Raw genomic sequence first — 21737 nt, forward strand, 5'->3', positions numbered from 1 at the left:
AAGTTTTGCCTTCTTTTTCTGGGAGAGTTGTGAGAACCCTCTCCCATCACCACAAACAGCTCTGCCCAAACCACCACCAAAAGCCCTGGTCATCATTAACCTAATTATCTTAATTAATTACATCTTTGCAAAGGGCTTCGGCAATAATCCCCACAGCTGCATCAAAGAACACATGCATAGACATTATTCATACATGCAGTTCATGCAGTGTCTCACCAGACGTTTTATTGGGCCCTTTCATTTCATCCCATCCCTTCTGGGGTGAATTTGGTATACCAGCAAAAAATAATTAAAAAGACTAAAGGTGACTAAACATGTAAACATGTATGCAGTAATAAGAATAGTGTTCCATAAGCAGGTACTAAACAATAAGGAAAAGTACCCATCCAAACACAAATTACAAAAGTCCACAACTGCCCATAATTGACAAAATCAAAAAAATGCATAATATAGAATAAAAAAGATGGCATTATTAAAAATAGACATTTTAGCAACATTGCAAGGTAATCTGAGAATTATATTTCTAAACAATTTACCCTCTGTTATTAGTAACACTCACACAAAAAAGCTTTTGAACTCATTTTAAAATACAAATATATTCTGAAGAACTATTAACTTGATACATGAATTCATTCATTTTCATGTATTTATTTTTTTCACTTTTTTGATGCTCCTAGTAATGATTCAATGAGGACCCAGATTTCTATGATTAATTGGAGGAGCCTGGGAAAGTTTTCAAAGCCTAACGGCAAAGAGGAGGAGGAGGATGTGATGGGAGAAAAATGAAAGGATGTTCTGGTCCAGCTGTGAAAGAGAGAGGTCTGCGCTTTGGCGGCTAAGCTGTGAAGAAGCTAATGGGCCTTTGTGGCCTTCCCAGGCGCACCATTTCTGATGACCACTCCAGTGCTCTGACAGATCTGGGCCTTAGCGACCAACACTCGGCTAGTCCAGGCTCAGTCGGAGTCCTTCTGATCTCGAGTTAGTCTGCATGCAATTCAAGCGCTGGCAACAAGTCAATCAATAACCAGCCACTAATAATGTGATCCCACTTATAGCTGCACTAATGAGAGATGAAAGACAGAAGCAACCGACTGATAAACTAGTGTTCAAATGGGAGCCACCACAAATTAACGTTTCATCTCTGTCAGCAAAAATATGAAGAGGCTTTTCCCCCCCACAGGACAGATCATATGACAAAGTAATAAAAACTCAAAACTCAAATCAGTGACATGCGAAAGCAGTCAACAAATGGTTAGCACCACTGTCTTTTAAGTGTGTTACAAAAGTGCAATAAATTAAAAATAAAATGTCATTCAAGAATCAAGAAGTAATTTAACCACACTTTTGGTGTAAAGTCTTTAATGACAAAATGATTCCCTTCCATCACAACTTCAAGAACAGTTAGTATTACCAGTGTTACAACAAAAACTGCATTGGGAGCCAATCCATTTTTTTGTGTTGGGAAATGGAAAGTGATGTATCGAGATGGGCATCCAGTGTCTAATCAATAACTAATCAACTCATGACCTGGTCCCAAAAAAAGCCCACAGAAAAGAATGTTAAATGTAAATTGCAATAGTTGCCACAAAAGGGAAGGGCAATGGCAGTTAATATTAAAAAGTAATACAAGATAACTAAACTAAACTAAATTAAATTAAATTAAATTAAATTAAATTAAATTAAATTAAATTAAAAGTTGCAATAAATGGCCTTGTTGCTCTGTCCGCCACAGGCCACAATCCCTCTAATTTGTCCGAGTACAACCTCGAGCCACAGATTTGCCGTTCCAATGAGGCCAGTTGTTGTGATTGTGCTGCATGTTCTTAATCTGACGGAGAGGAATGTGACCACCTTTGATCCGGTGACAACGTTCAATTAGATAAGGTTAACTAAATTGACCTCCTCCACTCGACTATTTAGTTCACAACGGGATAAAGAGTACGGTAAACAGACTGTGTGACAAAACACTTGGGATTAACACTGGCAAGTGACCAAACAGAGAATCACCCAGTACACTACACATCAACCAGGCAGTAGGCATCAACAGCTACATCAGTCCGCACTAAGAGATGGAAAGTGATATAATACGTAGGAAATATGTGTGGGGTGTGTGTGAAAAGTGTGATTACATGAACACAAATATGTAATGTTGATTTGATTTGTAGAAAAAGATTCAGTCGGAGTCATTTGGCTGTTGTAGTCATTTCTCTACAATGGAACACTCCTGGACGAATGCGGGATTACACCGAGTTGACATAATTTCTTTAACTAAAACTATTTTCAGTGCGGTCAGAAAATATCTACTTGGCGTCACCAAGTCTGCAGTAAGATAATTTCGTCTAAACTGATGAGCCAATACCATGATAAGTTTCACACGCTGAAAACAACCGATTACCTCTTACTCTCACCCACTGACCTGTTATACTGATACAAATGCTTTAGAAGTCAAACACAAGTGACCCAGAATGAGCTCCTTCACACTCAAATACCTAATTGTCAACTCTTATCAACTTGCATGCCAATTGCTGGGCTTCTATAAACACAACCCAAAATGAAAAGACGGTTGAGATAGTGCAGTGTTCAAATTGGATTACTGTTACTTTTGTAGCACAGATGTGTTCTTGGTCCATGTGGTTTCTTTCTATTATGATGACAGCTTTGGCAGCACAGATTGAGGCCACAAAATGCTCCTTGATACCGGGACATCTTTTATTTGGTAGGAACTGAGAGTTGTTTTTACCTTATCAACCCGTTCTATTTTCCATACAACTCAGAAATCATAGCAAATTGAACAGGCTGCTGGTGCTTCTTTCCCAGTTGAGCCGCTTGTACCTTGACTCCTGCCCTTTTGCCACCTGCCTCACACTATGGCCCGGCTTTAAGCACTGTGAGAGTGGCCTAAGTAGCCCAACACTTCACAGATGAACAGCTCCAGTTATGGGCTCTGACTGACCTAAAAAGCCTGTTCTCTTTTAGGATCTAATCTCCACACACAGATTGATGAAACACAAAAGTACGGAAAAATGCGTGCTGGGTAATATGGCAAAAAATGTATGTGTTATAAATTATTTTTAAAAAGTTTAGTCAGTTAAAATGTAACACAAAAAAAAATAATTTATTCCTCCAAAGCCTGAACTCTGCTGCAGAACCTAGAGCTTAACATTGACAATTTCTCTCAATTCAACTGAAAAGATATAAATTGCACAGTTCTAGGAAAAAATGAGAAGAGCTAAAACTAAAAAAGCGCCATTCTTTTTTCACAATAAAACTCAAGATATTTTTTCACTGCAATTACGTTTTTCAACTTCAGGCACATTTGGCAATTGATTTTATGGCAAATGAAATATAAGTGATGTGAAAGAGAGAAGAGTGTAATGGCAGGGACCTCCACGTTCACACCCCATTGACAAAGCCACTTCAGCCCACTCGCAGAAACAAAAGACTGGGGGAGCATGTGTTAAGAGTGCATGTATGTGCTGCTCTGAGCCGAGCTGCACTTGTGTGAAGTGGTGAGATCAAAGTCAGGTGGCGCCTCGTTTCCACCTGCTCTCATTACTCTTACAGACTTCCAGTGCAACATCCACCTGTCTCTAACTCCAGCACACAGCTTTATTCATAGGTGTCACATGAACTAAGCAACACATTGACACATTTGTCTACTAGGATTGTAATGAATTTGATGATAGAGGTGATGGAGAAGAGACTGCTATTGCTCACACTAAATGCCAGTGACTTAAATATAATTAAGGCCTTCTTAAGAATTTAACAGATAAAAAAGACAGAGATAGAAATTGAGAGAGACTTTCGAGTACTCTTGTAAGAACCAGACAAAACCACCAATCAATTGCAAAATATGGCACAACATTCCTTCATTCCTTCCTCCATCTGTTTAATGACAAAAACAACAATGGGACTCTGAATCAAAAGAATAAATATGCTAAGTGTTAAAGGCGAGGGACATTCTTTACAGATTCATTCTGTTGAGCTTTCATAACTCGCCCGAATATGTTTAAATGGAGATTAAAGATCACTTTGTTCCCCTATTCCCACAGCTCCTGTGGTATGGTGAATAGATCCACAATACAGGCCTTTATGGCGAACATCTTTAACATTTACTCTGCTCTCAGTGTGCTTGATTAAATGTAACATTTTGAGATCCTAGAGTTCTGAGAGGAGCATAAATCATTGTTTCGCAGCTGCTGGCGTGCCTGGGGAAAACACATGCAATCCCTCTCTCTATGCCTCTCTATGATCATGAAGCCCACCCGACCCGCCGCAGTCACACTGCTTTAAGGTTCTTTGGGGGAACACCTGCAGGCTGCCGCTCTGCCTGAAGTTCAACACAAACCCCAGCTCCTCACACGCCCTCTGCCCCTCCACTTCCAAAACCGGCCCCTTTAGTTCCCCTTAGTGTTCCCCATCAATCAGCTGTGACAGACCCAAGACCATACCCTATAGTCAGCGTCACATAGCAGCCAGTGTGCTCAAGCCACTGTCCAGGCCTTCTCGTGACTGATACTGTGCTTGGGGTGAGCACTGGTAACCATTACAGACAACAGAGCCAAAAACAGTTCTGGTCCTTACTGGTCCATGTGGCTCTATTCTCTTCAGATTAACTTCACCAGAGATTTATAGATCTCATGCCAGTCAGTGGATACAGACAGCAGTCCCGCAAGTGTTGGACAGGGATGACAAGGGCTTGGCTCACAGCTGCGCCCATATGCAGGACTAACCTGTGCCCTCTGGAATGAGCCTGCCAGTCTTGATGGCTGCCTGCCTGCTGCAGCTTAAAAGACAACTACCTCCTTAGGACATTTACAAAACACTTCACAGTCCAAGACTTCGGTTGTCTTTTTACCTCTTTCCTTACCAATCCTATCTGTATATACACTTATGCTGCTGCCATGATTAGATTAATTAAATACAAATAATAAAATCACGTGTATAACCTATACTAGCATTTTGAAGCAGAAAGAAAGATTTTTGTAACTTTTTGAAACTGTTGTAGAGTATAAGTGTATGGGGACTCTTTAATACATGACATGCAAGTTTCCAGGTAAAACAGATCTAATTGGCCCTATTTGAAATGTATGTCATCCTTTTCCCTCAATGCACCATCACTTGACATAGAAGAAGTACTCTTATGTTTAATAATCATGTTTTTGGTCACACTACAGATAATGCAAACCACTGTTAAACTATTTTAGAAAAAAGATGCATTAAAACATCCCAGACTTAATTAATCGAACTATGGAGATGTTCAGATTAATTTCAAAAACTAAAACAGTAGTTAAAAGCTCCTGGTGTGTATTATAGAATTCCAGAGTCATATAAGCACCGAGTCAATGCAGCAATCACACATTCAAAGCTGTCCAGAAACGACTTTTTGTTTTCAATCAAACACTACGTATACACATGAGCAAATAGACCTACACAGGGGCATTCTCCATTCTTCCATAAACTATTCAGTTAAAAGTACAGCCCACCTGACTAGGGAAAACACAGAAGCAGATAATTTAATGTAAACTACAAGATAAATTGATTAGGCTTTAATGTTTCCAGCATGTTCAGTTCATCTTATTGAACCTCCCTTTATATTGGGGTGAGATAAATGGAGGCAACAGATACACATGGTACAAATAAACATTTTAAAAACGACGCCAAGTGTTCAAACAATTGCCTCTGAGTGTGTCTGTGGGGAGCTAATAGTTCAGTCCCTCTGCTCCACCTTTCATCTCCAAATGGAAGGACACATCCATCATTTTCTTAACATTACTGTGCCCCTTTGGATGACAGCAAGAACATGGGACATGTGCAGGGACCCAAAACATTGAGGTCCTCTTGATTACGATACAAAACACAGACCTGAGAGACATCAACGTCCAGGGACAGTTGAACTACCAAAACAAGAATTTGCCTTTGTGGAGAGCAAATGAAGACTTCTTAAAAGACAAAAGTTTCAGAGCTCGTCAAACATTTTCTCAACTTATTTAAAGATGACGATTGTAAGACTGAACAGACAGCAACATGTAGACAGAACTAAAAATGAAAAAAGTATTGAAGCAGTGATGAGAGAGTGCAGGCCTCCCCTGGTTCACATCTGCTGGAGATTCAGTCACTGCTTCTGGAGTCGGCCCCCAAATACGCTTTCATTTTTACCTTTATCTTTCTCTCTTTGTTTTTCCTTTGAGTCCTGTCTGGTTTGTGTTCGGATCAGGTTTTAATATTCAAAAATATGTATGCCTTTATGAGCTGAAATAATACACCTCCTAAATCAAAGTAATGGTCTTATTCTGCATCATGATTCTGACTCTGAGATGAATGAAATTAAACTAAGCCTAGAAAAATTCACTTTCCCATCTTTTTCTCCTCATCTTACATGTTCAATTTATGTTTGGACCATCACAATGGAAAGTGAAATCTAAAGTTTCTGAAAATTATGATATATTGGTCAATCTCAATTGGTCATTCCCACAGATCTCATATAACTGATTATATAGAACAGCAGATAAAACTAGACTGAATTTGTGTGATGTGCATGTTGTGCATGTAGAGGCAAAAAAGAAGCGGTAGAGTACAATGTATAATTGTTTTAAGGGACTAAAGAACTGTGTCTATAAAAAATGTGGCCCGTGCTAATGCAAGGAAACAAATAAGAACTTCTTCTTTCCAAAATACAAAAGTGTCAATCATGTTGGTCAGTGTCTGTAAACATTTATTATTCATATACCGGTCTAATAGTCCAATACTGGGACATATAATACTACAGGTATATATTTTAGGAGGACAAACAGCTCAGTAGGCAATATTAGATACAGACTATATGACCATTAAAAGATAACTTGGAAAACATTAATGGACATCCTGAAAGCTTTGTTAACTGTTAAACCGCACTGAATGACTAGAAAAAAAGGCAAGACAGAACCAATTGCAGTGGGTCTAAAAGCATCTGTATACGTTGGTCAGTATCTGCCACACAATAAATTCTTCTTCTCAAGGACCATAGCTCCAAAGCTTTGAGAAATAAGTGACTGTGATGATGGATGTGGTGGAAGGAGCATTGGACACATAAAAGCCGAAGAAAGGCAAAGTGAAGGAAGTCATTTCTTAACACTTCTTACCGGAGTTCCTGCAATCATCTGCGTGGTGCGGGACCTGCACAGAGAACGCCAGCAGGTCAGGGGCCAGCAGAGACTCAGGCTTGCGGATCTCATTAAGCCAGCGGCTCATGTGCAGCTCTTTGGTGTCAGAAGGGCCCTGGATCAGAGGAACCAGCTTCTCCTTCACCCCCTCACCCGAACCTGGACAATGCATTTGAAACGTTAGTAAAGAACAGTGATGACTGACATGAGGTTTGTACATGTTATTGTAAAGTTGTACAAAAGAGGAGCTACTTGAGTGATGTGTGCTTAAACGCTTATTATACTACATTTTACTATATGAAATGTTTGTTATCTTAGTGTTAAGTGTTCATCTTTAACTTATTTTATTGATAGATTAAGTTTATGAAATAAAACTTTAATTAATTACTGCATTTCTAAAAATAATATTAATAATGTAATGTTTATATGTAATATAAACAGGCGGATAAAAAAAAAAAAGTTTTTACATATGTATATTTATACATATATTATTTATTGAAAAAGTATTTATTTTTACTTCTAAAATATTTATGGTTATTCTTTTTCTTGGTTCTTACTACTGTTTTCTGTCTCATCAATAACAAATTAATCTTGACATTCCATCCATCCATCTTCTTCTGCTGCTTATCCGGTGCTGGGTCGCAGGGGCCGCAGTCTAAGCAGGGACTCATAGACTTTCCTCTCCCCAGACACTTCCTACAGCTCCTCCAGGGGGATCCCGAGGCGTTCCCAGGGCAGCCGAGTTACATAGTCTTCCCCGGGGCCTCTTCCCGGTGGGACATGCCCAGGAAGCATCCGGAGCAGGTGCCCGAGCCACCTCAGCTGACTCCTCTCGACGTGGAGGAGCAGTGGCTCTACTCCGAGCTCCTCCCGTGTGACTGAGCTCCTCTCTCTTTATCTAAGGGAGCGGCCAGCCACCCGACGGAGGAAACTAATTTTGACCGCTTGTATCCACGATCTTGTCCTTTCGGTCACTACCCAAAGCTCATGACCATAGGTGAGGGTAGGAACGTAGACCGACCGGTAAATCGAGAGCTTTGCATTTCGACTCGGCTCCTTCTTCACCAAAACAGTCCGATGCAGCGACTGCATCACTGCAGCCGCTGCACCGATCCGCCTGTCAATCTCACGCTCCATCCTTCCCTCACTCGTGAACAAGACCCTGAGATACTTGAACTCCTCCACTTGGGGCAAGGACTCCCCACCCACCTGGACATTGACATTCCTGTTTACTAAAAAGTCAAGCCAATATTCATCCATCCATCCATCCATTTTCTACCGCTTGTTCCCTTTCGGGGTCGCGGGTGACTGGAGCCTATCCCAGTGACTTCGGGCCTTAGGCGGGGTACACCCTGGACAGTGGCCAACTTGTCGCAGGGCCAACACAGAGACACAGACATTACAGACGTTCACGCTCACATTCATTCACTAGGGCCAATTTAGAGTCACCAATTTTGCCTAACACATGCATGTCTTTGTACGGTGGGAGGAAGCCAGAGAACCCGGAGAGAACCCACGGTAACACGGGGAGAACATGCAGACTCCACCCAGAGAGATCATGTGATGTTGGTCTGGTCCGGGAATCGAACCAACGATCTCCTTGGGAGGCAAGAGCGCTAACCGCCTTTGCCACCGTGCCAATATTCAATATAACAAAAAAGTCTCAAGATGTTTATGAAAAATGGCATGAAACAATGTGCACACTACACTCTACAAATTGTAGATCTGGTAAATACAAATCTAATTTAGTAACGTAAGGAACATGGGTATCCAATAATTATAGTTCAAATAAATACATAATAAAATTAGCAATTAGCCAAAATAGAGCAAAGTTGGGGACTTCATTCATTCAATTTATGGTGAAGTGGAAAGATGGAGGGAATAAAGGATTGAATTGAATAGGCAAAGGAGGAATCTGGTCACTCCTGGTCCATCCATCCTATACAGTGAGTAGTAAAGTTTTAACTGGCCCCAGCTGCACACACCTGGAGTCCTGGCGCACACTTTTACAGCTCCCACGGTCCCAGACGCACATTTCACCGTCGCACGACTGCACAACTTCAACTCCAGGTTTTGGAGCGAGCCCTCGAGAGTTGGTGACAGGCCTTGAGATTTCACACCTAATAAAGAAAAAAACACAAAGCCAAAATGAAGTGAGGTCCGGCACGTTTAATAGCTGCTGCTGGTGCTTCTCTTGATTGGCTCCAAATTGGTCTTGACCCAGTCTTTCTCAACCTAAACAGGTGGTCAAAATTACAACTGATAAAAGATGTGCATTTTATTATTATAATGCATCGGTAACCCACCAAAAAAGTTCAGTTTATAGATAAAAAACACAACAGTTTAAATTTAATCAAGGTCTGTGCAAAGGAACTAATAAAATTATAGTCATTACAGTCAAAAAATAAAATAAAATGTATTGATGTGTGGAGGACAAGAGAAATGATGAAAAGGGCAAGTCTACAGACACATGGACCAAAGATAATTTAACCCAAGGAATTACTACCGAATGCAGAATTTTCTAAACGCCAACTTCCCTCCCCTTGCCCAGACTAATTATCCAGCATCCTCTTCACCTGCAGCCTAAGGGGCCTCGGGGGCAACACTAATAACACCATTTATGTCTTGCTGCCCACTACTTAATCCACCTGTAGTTCTTTGCAACATTAATTTGCAGTTACATTATTGCCTTAATCGGTTGTGTAAAGGGGAAAAAATCTGGCAAATTATGCTAAAATGCTTTTTTGTGTGCGCGCTTTATTCACTTGAAAAGTAAGGTAACATGCATACAGACACTAAAAGAAAACTAATGTAGCCCCTGTTAAAATACTTTGAAGATTCCTATCTTGAACATCAGAGGCCAGACTGCTTTTTAGTGTTGGTGGGGTATCATGTATATCTATATAACATATAGGCAGGGCTACATCGATGTCCAAAAGGGCACAGTGCACCTGCTGCGGGTGGTAGCAGTTTTGCAGAATGGGGGCTCTGGAAAATGTTTTGGCCAGCTGTTACAACGATAAAAAGTATGGTCCACAGGAAGAGGGAGAGGCAGCGGTAGTTTCGCGGCTTTTAGTCCATTTTGTGTGCGAGAAGCATTAGTAACGTTTGGAGGGCCCTTTGAGTGAGTAACTGAGTGAAATGTGTGTGGTGGGGTGGCTGTTCCTCCACTGAAAGGCAGGTGCAACCAGAACATAAACACACAGCTTGGGGCCAGAGGCTATGGCACTCAATCAACTTGTGCAAGGGCACACTTGGGCAGCTGGGTTTGCCATCCTATGACGCTCGGCAGAGACGAGGAAACAAATTGAAAGATGAAGATGATGACTTTTATCATTAAAAATAATCCTGTGCATTATTTTATATCTCACATTATCAATCACAAAACTTGGAGCACATATTTGAGGGTGTGTGTCCGTCGCTGAGTAGGACATCTGCAGACATAAAAGTGACGTGTTACACATTCCAACATGTCCTGTGCTCACAGCTTTGCAAAGTGGTATGGGAAAGTCGCCTGCATAAAGCTGTGGCAGAGAAGCAAGCCTGCAAACGGAGAACACAGAATAGTAGAATATATAATACATATACTTCAATGAAGAAAAATGGTTTTAAATACACCCAAGGGAGATGCATAAATGTGTTGAATTGTTACAAGATGAAACGGGAAGCCAAAAAGAAGTGTTAAGTACTAATGCAGAACCTTAGGTCAGTCTGAAAAGCTACTATCTGTCAGTAAAAAACTAATTACAAATACAGAAGTCTGCATGTCATATGAGAGATTTTAGGGGGAAACTAGAATATGTGTTAATGCATTAAACTGATGGCACAAATAGATTGCATACAGTTATGACACAGGATTCAAATAGATATTTTTTGCACAATATAAACATTGTATTTATTCTCTCCTACTGTTTAAACCATTGTCCAGGTAGACAATGGGAGTAGACAGCCGACCGTTCTAACTACTGGGAACTTGGCACTGGGCCCACAGCAGCTAGGGGCCCGACAGAAACAAGGTAGTCACAGACAGGTTAGGTAGACTGAAAGCAGCCAGCTGAGCCATTAAGTGCTGATGCAGAAACAATAACTGTCTCTCCAAAGTTAGGAGGGGCTCAAGTAAAACCAGTAAGTAGGAACAGGAGGTGCACTGGCATCATGCCAGCCCCGGCACACACCCAGTCTACACACACACACACACAGGTAAAGGACTGTCCTGTAGTCATGCCAAAAAAAAATCTCTAAAATACAGCTTAATATATATAAGTGTCTTAAGTCACTATTCAGTCACCAAATATGCAACTAATTAAAGGCGCAATGGACAATTTGTCGGCGATTTGAGAACGCAGGCGGAAATGCGCATGCGCACTCCCCCGTGCGAACTGATACAACACACACGTGCGTTTGTTTATTAGTGCGACGGAGCGCATCGCATCTCTCGTCTCCCGTAGACTTCCGTTTTCTTCTGAGTCAGCTCGAACTGTCTTTCTCCGTCTTCATTTTGTCCCGTACACTGAGGGAACTATATTATGATAGATCAATGCGCTTAGACACGCGGAAACGAGCTGCTCATGGGGACAAGCCGGACGCGGCTGCAGATGAGCGGTAGGTGCGTTTTATGATTGATACGTGGCAGGACTAATCGACAGTCCACGCCACGAGGAAATAAGACTCAAAAAAATCATCCATTCAACCTTTAATGTAAAATGTATGAGTTTTTAAAAATGCTCTGATATATTAAACCTCGTATTTTATTTATATTTATTGTTCATTAATTACATATTATATTATATATTATATAACACATATAAGTAATAATGGTATATACTCACATGCTATAGGGGAAGGCAAATTCAGATAAATATTTCTTGTGTAAGTGTGTGAATGCTGTGTCAGCCTATAACAGTGGTATAAGTGTCAGTGGGAGCACAAAGATGGAGGTCTCATTTTGTTGATTACCATCCCTTCCAGGTGCTGCCTTCCCTTTCTGTCTGACCACTAAAACTGTGACACATGTTCTCTGCTCATTCAAACTTCAGTTCTTTTTGCCACCGACTTACCACAATTAGGAGGACTTCATACGGAAGCAATTTTGGAAAAGCTAATGGGTCTAGAGCAAAGGTTTTTTTTTGTAGAAAAGATGAAAATAGTCAAAACCATTAGATGGAGCAGAAAAGTCAAAGACAGATACACAGAGGATTCCCACATTGCCATGTGTAAAGAAAATATTAGCTGGTGGTGAGATCGACCAATAAAACATTTAGGAATGAGAAGTACTGGCTCTCAATCTCCCTTTATCCCCCGTCACTAATGCCGCCATGACAAGTTTGGTTAGCTCACAAACAGGGGCAGAATGGCTTTGAAGTGGCATCTAGTGAGGAATGCTGGTGTGGTCGGCCCATGACAGGGACGCTTCAAACTACAGACCACAGCTAATGACGCCAAACCAAACCCTCAAGTCACTTGAATGTGGCAACAGATCTTTATTCTTTATAAGAAAGTTGAGACGAAAAACAAAAATGTTTTCAATCAATATACAAAGGGTTTAAATTGTAGCATAGTATGACTTGAAGATATACCGTAAACATATTGGGGCAATATTATGGTGTAAGTCTGTGAGTTACATGAAAGTTAGAGTCTGATTATGTCTTATTCTCCTAGTTCACGTTGCCGGTAACAAGAGGATAATGGTTAGGACTAGAGTTTGATTGCTGGGCCGGGTTAGGCCTGGCTGGGTGAACATATGGATAGAAACATACTTTAGTCTTCCATAACTTAAACTCAGCCTTAGGGCAAAAGCAGGACTATAAGGGACTGAAGCAGAGTAAATGAATTTGCCATGAGACCAAAATTCTGCGGTCAGATCAACTGAGATCCACTTAATTTGTTATTCAACAAGTGTTTATGGAAACTTGGCTAATAACTTGCATCTCTGTACTTCTGAGAAATGTAGATATAAACAAGCATGCCATTCTTGTTTGTAAAATATCCATTGAAATTAATATTTATGTCTGAGCTTTGTACATACAGATGATCTGCGTGTGGAGGTGGGCAAAATGTGATGATGCAATGGAAGGTTTTGTAGAGGGAAATATAAAAAATACATACTAGAGTGCACACTATTTAACATAAAATTACAAGAGTAATATTTTCAGAACATTGCTTGATATTTAGAACCACGGTAGTCAGATTCAGGTCATCCAATATTGAGTGATACAAGTAAAATCTAAAAAATAGTCAGTATTGACATACAGCACAGTTTAAATGTGTTTTCTTTTAAAAAGGCTCTTACAATGTGTAGTCTTTCGGCACTCAGCATAGATGAGAAAGGTGAATGGTGAATAGAGAATTCACCAATAGTTCATCATGACTTATTTATTAGTTAATCATAAAAAAAAAGATAACAGTAAACATATGACTACAGGTACAGCCAGCGAGCGACAAAAGGGTAAATGTGTAGCGTTTCACGTGAAGGAGTTGATACGGCAAATGTGTAATTATCATGCAGCCCGTGGTAAATATTAGATTATGTTTTTACTCAGAAAACTGTCCTGTGAAAACTGTGAAAAGATGGGACGGAGGGAGCAGTGGAAGAGCCACTTTCACTGCTGGGGACGAGAAAGGTCTGAAGATAGATTTTCCCCTTTTATATATAATTTTTTACATAGATGTAATATTTGTATTCATTTTTGGCCTCTTCCATTTGTAATTGCTGGCAATCAAATTGTGATATCATTGTTTATAATTACAAAATTACGTAAAATAAAGTTATGATGAACTCATGAATTCTCGTGATTTACTTTGATTAACTCCATTAACTGATGTTGTATTCATGATCAATAATTGTGAATGTATGATGTAGTAATGCATAAGGTTCATGAAAACAATTAATTAATTAATGCACCATTATTATAAAGCGTTCCAAAATCACAAAAGTAAGTAATAGCAGTTTGCAAAAGCCTGAATTGTTTGCATGTGAAATGGACACAATGTACAACGGACGCTTATTGGAAAGTTCATGCTCAACAGAGAAATGAGAACTCAAATCATAAGAAAGTATTGCCATGTCTGGATTGACTTAAAGTGTCGTCACAATTCAATGCAGTGATGTGGGAGACGTTTGAGGCTCCTTGAAGTTGCATTGACAAGAACCCTCTCAAATTCTATCTAAGATTTATTTATCAGATCCCCGAAAGTCACAAATACGATTTTATGGATGAAAAGGCAATTTTTCCTCCCTGCATTTCCTACTTTCTCTTTGCCCTGATTTCAATCATTGACAGAAATGTCTTTCCAGCCAGAAAGTAACTTCAACAAAGCCTTGTATAAATACTTAAATGAGGGGCCATCATCTCCATTGCTTTACTGGTGTTTACAACAATGACTGTCCTTGTCTCGAGTCAACTGTTCTCTCATTTTAATAAAGGAATATTGATGAAGAACAGGAAAAATTGTGGAATGATGTATGACAAAGTCATGATAAATGTAAATCAGATTTGATAAGATTCTGGTTGCAAATGTAGGTCTGTGGAATTGGCCTTGTGATACTTTTATATCAAACCTTAAACCTAGCATTTTTGTCTGATTATACTGTTGAAATGTTAAGATGAGAGATTTGTTTCTGACAGAACCTTGAGTAAAGCAGAATACTCTATTTTTCTTATGCCTTGGGCCCCATTTGTGTCAAAGGGGAACTTGTAAAAATACAACTATGTTTGAGTTTTGATACTGTTATGACTAAGAGTAGCCGTGCAGTGAGAGCACACCATGTCTCAAAACAAATATTCATGAAGTAGTTTCCCATAATCATACATAGGTCCCATCTCTGTTACTCAATGATATAAGCAAAGACTGGGATCGATATCAGTAGTAGGCTTTTGCTTAAATTATATATTGCCATTAGTGAAAACTTCAATCCTGCCACAAGGGTGCAACAAGATAAAGAGCGTCTTTTTAATTCCACTCCTACAATCTGTTAGGACAATATGGGTAGGGTTAGAATGTCTAGCATAAAATACTATTAAGAATGTTTGTGTTTTAATTGGTCAGCCCAGGAATAGGTTGTGTTCACATGGTCCATATATTTTATCAGAGGTAAGAATGCTAACAGTCAGGTTACATATGATGTGAGCTGGTTTATGGTTAATATCTTTGTAATTACTAGACCTGATGGTATGAAACAAAAACTGGCCAGAGTCTTGATTTTTTTCAGCTGAAAATATGGAATAGTATGGCAAGTGTGTGGAGAAAATCTCTAACAATTAGCGATAACATCATAAATTTGGATAATTCTTTCTCATTAAGGTATATACATATGCAAATATATATATATATATATATATATATATATATATCCAAGCCCATATTCAAACTCCCTTTTATGGACAAAATTCTGGAAAATGGTCTCTAAACGATGCTCTATGATGCGATCCAGTCGGGGTTTCGGAAAAACAAATATACAGAAACTACACTACTGAAAGTGACATTATGATGTCCGGTGACTGGGGGAAATGTACCGTCTACCGTCTTAGCCTTTCTGGATTTCCTCTGTATTTGAAAAGATTGACTATGGCATCCTGATAAACCGGCTGCGGGATCTGATTGTCTTCTTCTGCCCGGCAGAAGCTTTAGTGTGTCCATAAACCAGAAAATGTCGGAGCCTGCTGATCTACTGTGTGGAATGCCACAAGGCTCCGTCCTCAGTCCGCTCCTATTTATTTTATATGCCCTCCCTCTCGAACAGATAATCAACCGGTTTAGTGACGTTTCCCCTCATCTTTTTACTTATGATCTATAGCTGTACTGCTCATTTAAGTCCTCAGAGGCCACAAACTGAGATCCTTAACCAGCTGTTTGCCCCGAATAAAGCAGTGGTTGAGCAACAATAGCCTCCAGCTAAACTCAGAAAATCTTGGTGTGATTTTTGATGGATATGTCCCTTGAACATCATTCAAAACAACTTCAATAACTGTTTGTTTGTTTTTTCAGTTGTGTAACATCTCAACGCAAACATAGATCTATGGTATCTAAAAAATAACTCCAGATGGTTATCCATGTTTTCATCTCCTCACGGTTAGACTACTGCAACAGCTTCTTCACCTGCCTCAACTAGAGAGAGTTGGCAATTCGGCTGCAAGTCTCCAAACGCGTACAAAAAGGAGAGCCCACATTACACCTATTCTAAAAAGTGGTTAGCAGCCCATTATGTATCAAAATCTTGGTTTTGACCTTTTGTGCGTTACTTGGGCATCCGTGTATATAGTTGATCTGATCGATCCTTATTGCTCGTCCAGGAGCCTCAAGTCCTCTGGCTGAAATTGATGTCCTCGAACATCATGTCCTCGATTTCAAAACTCAAGAAGACCAGTCTTTTCAAGCTGTTGCAACTTTGGACTTAACTCTCTTCCTTGTGTTCTTGTATTATGTAGATTTTTTTTAAAAGCATCTAAAGACAAGTATTTTAGCCTTTACTGGCTCAGCTTCTAAAATTTGACTGGATCGTCTTATTTTATTGTATCTATATAACAGTTTTTCTTTACTACTGTGTTTTTTTATATATTTATATATATTTATATATATATACTGCGACAAGTTGGCCACTGTCCAGGGTGTACCCCGCCTAAGGCCCGAAGTCACTGGGATAGGCTCCAGTCACCCGCGACCCCGAAAGGGAACAAGCGGTAGAAAATGGATGGAACTAATATTTATATATATGTGAAAAGCACTATAAAAATAAAGCTTACTTGCTTTCTTGTTTATTATAATCCATGTACTAAAAAGAAAAATATACATAGTCTGGATTTTCATTGAGATCGCTACCAAAGGAGTTAAATCTGTTTATGACTATGTTTCTAGAGAAAATGAGTTCCACACAAGTGCACGTAAACTTGAGGAGTGTGTGGGAGGTCAGCGTGGTCAGTGTCTCTTTAAATCTGTGGTCAGTGGTTTAGGGCCTGTGGTATGGGCCTGGATTACTGGCACCATTCTGCTGCTATTATGGCTACTGCTATATGACCACTACTGCACAGCCACACAGGCGTATCAAAGCTTAAAAATATGTATCTTTCCATTTTGTTTATTAATTTATTTATTCATTTATTGAATTAGCCCAATGGGGCTCATCAATAGATTCTATTTTTTTAAAATAACTTATAAAGTACATAAAGCATTGAAACAAGCTAATAGACTAATAGAAATTCCTCAATAACATTTTTGTAGCTCAAGTAAGTAGTGTATTCAGAGATGGACGTAATGTAAGTGCTGGTATGAGAAAGCCCAGTCCAGGTCTTCTCTGTTTTCACTGTACAACTAAAACCATAAACTATGACATACAATCTTTTTTTTTTTTTTTTTTTTTTTTTTTGGGGGGGGGGGGCAAACCAATAAAATTCAACACTGGTGTAAGCCCCACTGCTGAAACAATGTGTCACAGCAAAGACTATACTCACAAAAGAGAAACATCAACACTGTATATGCACTGTATATGGACTGCATGATCTAAGCAAAGAACCGTCTATTAACATAACATTATGTTATTCCATCATTGGACTTTTTCCTTACCTCATGGCTCTGGTACATTCCAAGATAAGGCCCGGATCACAGATGAATCTCTAGATTTCACAAATATATTGACATATGTCATTTTAATACTAAACATTACTACTACATACAACCTGCTACAGATCTTTTGTCAATGTAGACTCTATAACTTTGTACTATTTCTTGTATTTTTCTGTAAACCATTGTCTGTCAGTATGTTGAGATTACAGTTGATAATCTGGTCTGAGTTTTTCTTTTCTCTAGATGGTGGGATGCCCTTCGAACATGAAACGAATCTCTCGAAAGGGCCCCTCCATTCTGTCCACTGCCCATCTGTGTTATCAACTACAGCTCCATATGAAACACCTTCAACTACTGAAAAAAACTGGAACATCACAAGAGCAGAGGAAATAGATAAAACACGTTTTAGCCCTATAAAGTTCTTTATGCAAGTTAAATGTGGTAACCAATATTATATTTTAGCACAAAACCATCAAGGAAATTAATTTGGTGTTTCGGGCTGCTTTTACCATTGCTTTCAAAATAAATATTGTAAACTAAACCAAAAATAACAGTATATTCCTATACAGTCTCAAAAGAAATATAATGAATTATAGGCCTACGTTGTATTGAGCGTACATCTTTCCTTTCCTAATTTACACCACTTTCCTTCCCTTCAACAAGTGAAACCATCGGTATAAAAGCAATGGGTCTTGATGTGTTGTTTTTGTATTAAAAGGTTTATCCAAGTATAGGTAGCAGACGCACAGCGGCAGTCAGGGTCACATTTATTGTTATAGATTTTTGAAATCAAACTCCAGTCTACAAAGACTGGCGGGATGGCTGGCCAGGCTACAAATTGTGACCAAAGATTGTGTTGAAAATGCGTCATTAAAGAAGAGAAATAACAGTCAGGTTCCCTCCAAATATGACAAGGACAACATCCAAAACATATAAAGATGTCATCATAAAGCAACCTGGAGTGATGCAGAGGCACCAGGCCAGAAAAGCAGCTGTCAGGTTTTCATCATCATACAGTGTGGACAGAACCGCAATGCCCACAGGACCCACAACTATTTGGCATGGTTGCATCACATGCGCAAACAGACGGACATCGGCGCACACCCTTCAAAGCCCCTCACAAATACGTAAAGTTAATCGCTTTACAAACTTTCACATATTGTACTTTTCCATTGCTCATATTGTCTCAGAATGAAAAGTGCTTGGGCAGTGTAGAGTGCACCTTAAAGCATATGTCAGCACAATTTCACAGACAAATACATTAGATGTCTTGGGTTATGTCATTGTGCTTATTGAAGAGTTTACGCAGGCTAAAGTGTACTTACACAGCATCACCTTTTCCCCTTCACTTTTCACCTTCTCCAACCATACCCTCTTTTTGTAACCTGCCAGCGCTCAGTCCAGATGTGCATACGCTGCTATTCAAGACTTGTTCCAAGTTCAAGGCAGACAGAGGAGAGGAATATTTGACTTCACTCCACGGGAGACCAGTTTCATACATTTTGGCAGCCACACAACAGTTAAAAAAAAGGAGAGCGGTGGATTGCCTGCAGTATGGGGAACGTTGACGGCATACCAAACAAGATGATCCTAATGAGTTGGAAAATCCCAAGGTCTCCAGAGGACTGTTAAAATGCTACCATCATGAGAAACGCTACTGTTTTATTGAATTTAACATCCCCTCCCTTTTTAACAAGGGGCACAATTTATTATTTGACCATTAAGGCATCCAAGATGACATGAAGCGTGAAACAGTTTTGAGTAGATTTTTCCCCAGTTGGGGATCTAGTGCCACATAAGTGCCAAGGGACAGCTGACCCATATATGCAAAAATAACCCCAACATTTTAATAGAGCTACACCACTGCCATAGGACTAATTTATATATGTGCATGCGCTTGTGTACATGTAGATCATTTTGACTGGATACGGTGGTGATTCAGTTTAAAATAAAGACTGTTTGCCACTGCTATGTCAATACATTTGCTCCAGGACACAGTATCAGGCAGTAACAATTGAGGTTTACCTGGAGCTTTGAACACTTCATTGAGTAGACTCTCGTTGAGTGCTTGTGGGACCCCTGTCACCAATCTGTGCGTCCAGCTTTGGTAAATGGCCTGCAGCAGAAGCGTCTGGGCTCTGGTGGCCTGGACAGTGAAGTGAGGAAGCTCAAAAATACACTCTGCTGTCGGGACTGAAGATCGCTTGGTCCTGAAAAAAGAGCCACAGGGAAAACCAGGGTTACATCAAGGACAGTATGAGGAACAGTTAAGATATATTGAGCGTTATAAATGAAGGAATGGAGAATTGCACACGGATGCCAACACACACTGCATCGAACAGACACCAGTGGAAACTAATGAATCACAACTTCCACAAATCCATCAATATCACATTGCAATATAAAACAGCTCATTGATAGCAGTGGGGGCCAAATAGGTAAAATAGCATTCCAGAAACAAGTTCAACAAGTACCAAAGGCAGGCCTAGCCTTCCTAGTGACTTGGCAGTTGGGAGAAGTTTGCCTATTTTCTGCTGAACACTTTTCTTCTCTGTCAAAACTGTGATGATGATTTATGTGAAGAGATGCACAGCCCAGAAACCTGACCCTGAAAAGAGTATGTACGCATTTAACATTTCATCTGTCTCCAAGAGCATACACAAAGACAGTGTGTGTGATGGGCTGATGAACTGAGCCTTCAGTGCAATGAGGTAATAGAACTTTCGGACCCAGAGCTGCCGGCCGCTGTCCATCACAACCCCAGTGGACCAGCATCCCATTTATCTTTCATATAAATAAAAGCAAGTGTTTTTATGGGTTTTTCCATTGGGTACTCCTTTCTCAAGTTACATATCGCCGCATCATTGTCCAAACTGTCACACTTATTTCAAAAAGTGTCCAATAAAGTCATGGTTCCTTTACTTCATTCCTGATATCAGCACCAGGAAAACAAGGGAATCCCTGTAAAACGTAAACATGTAAAACTAGAACAATATAAAAGACAGATAACAAATTTAGAAAAGTCTATTCTATTCTATCCTACAATCCTACCATCACCTATGACTAATGATAATGATAGGATGAGATAATAATAATAATAATAATAATAATAATAATAATAATAATAATAATAATAATAATAATAATAATAATAATAATAATTATAATAATAATAATAATAATAACAACTTTTATTTATATAGCGCTTTTCAGTGACCCAAAGACGCTGAACATAATAAAAAAAAGGGGGGGTATTTACAGACAGGGGGGGACAACACGTACAATACAGATTAATATACAGATAAAATGAACAAGACAGAAGAAGTAGAGAGAAAAAGATGGGGATGTAACAGGGGGTAGAAGAGTAGGCAATGGGGTAGAGGTGGCTAGGGGTAGGGGAGGTCATAAGCTTGGGTGAAGATGTATGTTTTTAGGCGGGATTTGATACAATTGAAAATAGCCTTTACACAATAATGAATGGGTCAATGAAAATCTCAACATTCTGACATCTAACATGACAATTTCAATTTTGATGAGCACAAATTGTGATGCATATGGGTTTTCTCGTTGTCCACCTTGGGCTTTTAGTGACAATTAAAGCATAACTAACTCCAGAGGTGTCTGTGTGGCAGAATCCAGAATCACAGTTCATTTAATCACACATCCATCTTGGTCTGGTCCCAGCTGAGAGTGTGGGATATGTCACCAGGTCTGTGCCGTCTGCACGCTGCTCTGCAATCGTTTAAGTCCTCAGCTTCTCCTGCGTCCGTCCGCTTCTCTTTATCTTTGCCTTTCTTCTGCTCCTGGGTGGTTCAGTGGTGTGACATGGCCTGTTAGCAGCACACAGGCCAAGATTTAGACCGTTTAACTTCTTTTCTGTCTCAGGGGAAACTACTTTGAGACTACAAGTGAGGAACAGTTTTATAGAGAAAGATGTAAGAGGAACGAACAACAAAGGACGTACAGAGAAAGGCATTTTCTGCTTGACAGGGTCAATGGGTTTACCTTGACATTACCGATATAAGTAGACTAAATCCT

General features: G+C 39.6%; 1 protein-coding gene across 5 annotated transcripts in view; it reads right to left on the minus strand.

Moving 5' to 3' along the window:
- Nucleotides 1-21737, minus strand: part of LOC140374668 (intermembrane lipid transfer protein VPS13B-like) — a 285793-nt gene that overhangs the window by 212904 nt on the left and 51152 nt on the right. For all 5 annotated transcript variants that reach the window (XR_011929102.1, XM_072461641.1, XM_072461642.1 and 2 more), the window contains exons 17-19: nt 19725-19909; nt 9128-9262; nt 7122-7301 (exon numbers count right to left, since the gene is read on the minus strand). Coding sequence is in view for 4 of the 5 variants with exons in the window: in XM_072461641.1 (XP_072317742.1) it covers nt 7122-7301; nt 9128-9262; nt 19725-19909 (500 nt within the window). In the remaining variant the exon portion in view is untranslated. The remainder of the gene's footprint in view (nt 1-7121; nt 7302-9127; nt 9263-19724; nt 19910-21737) is intronic.

The sequence above is a fragment of the Eucyclogobius newberryi genome, unplaced genomic scaffold, assembly GCF_026437365.1.
Source record: "Eucyclogobius newberryi isolate DKJ021-1_F unplaced genomic scaffold, fEucNew1.0.hap1 SCAF_3, whole genome shotgun sequence".
NCBI lineage: Eukaryota > Metazoa > Chordata > Actinopteri > Gobiiformes > Gobiidae > Eucyclogobius > Eucyclogobius newberryi.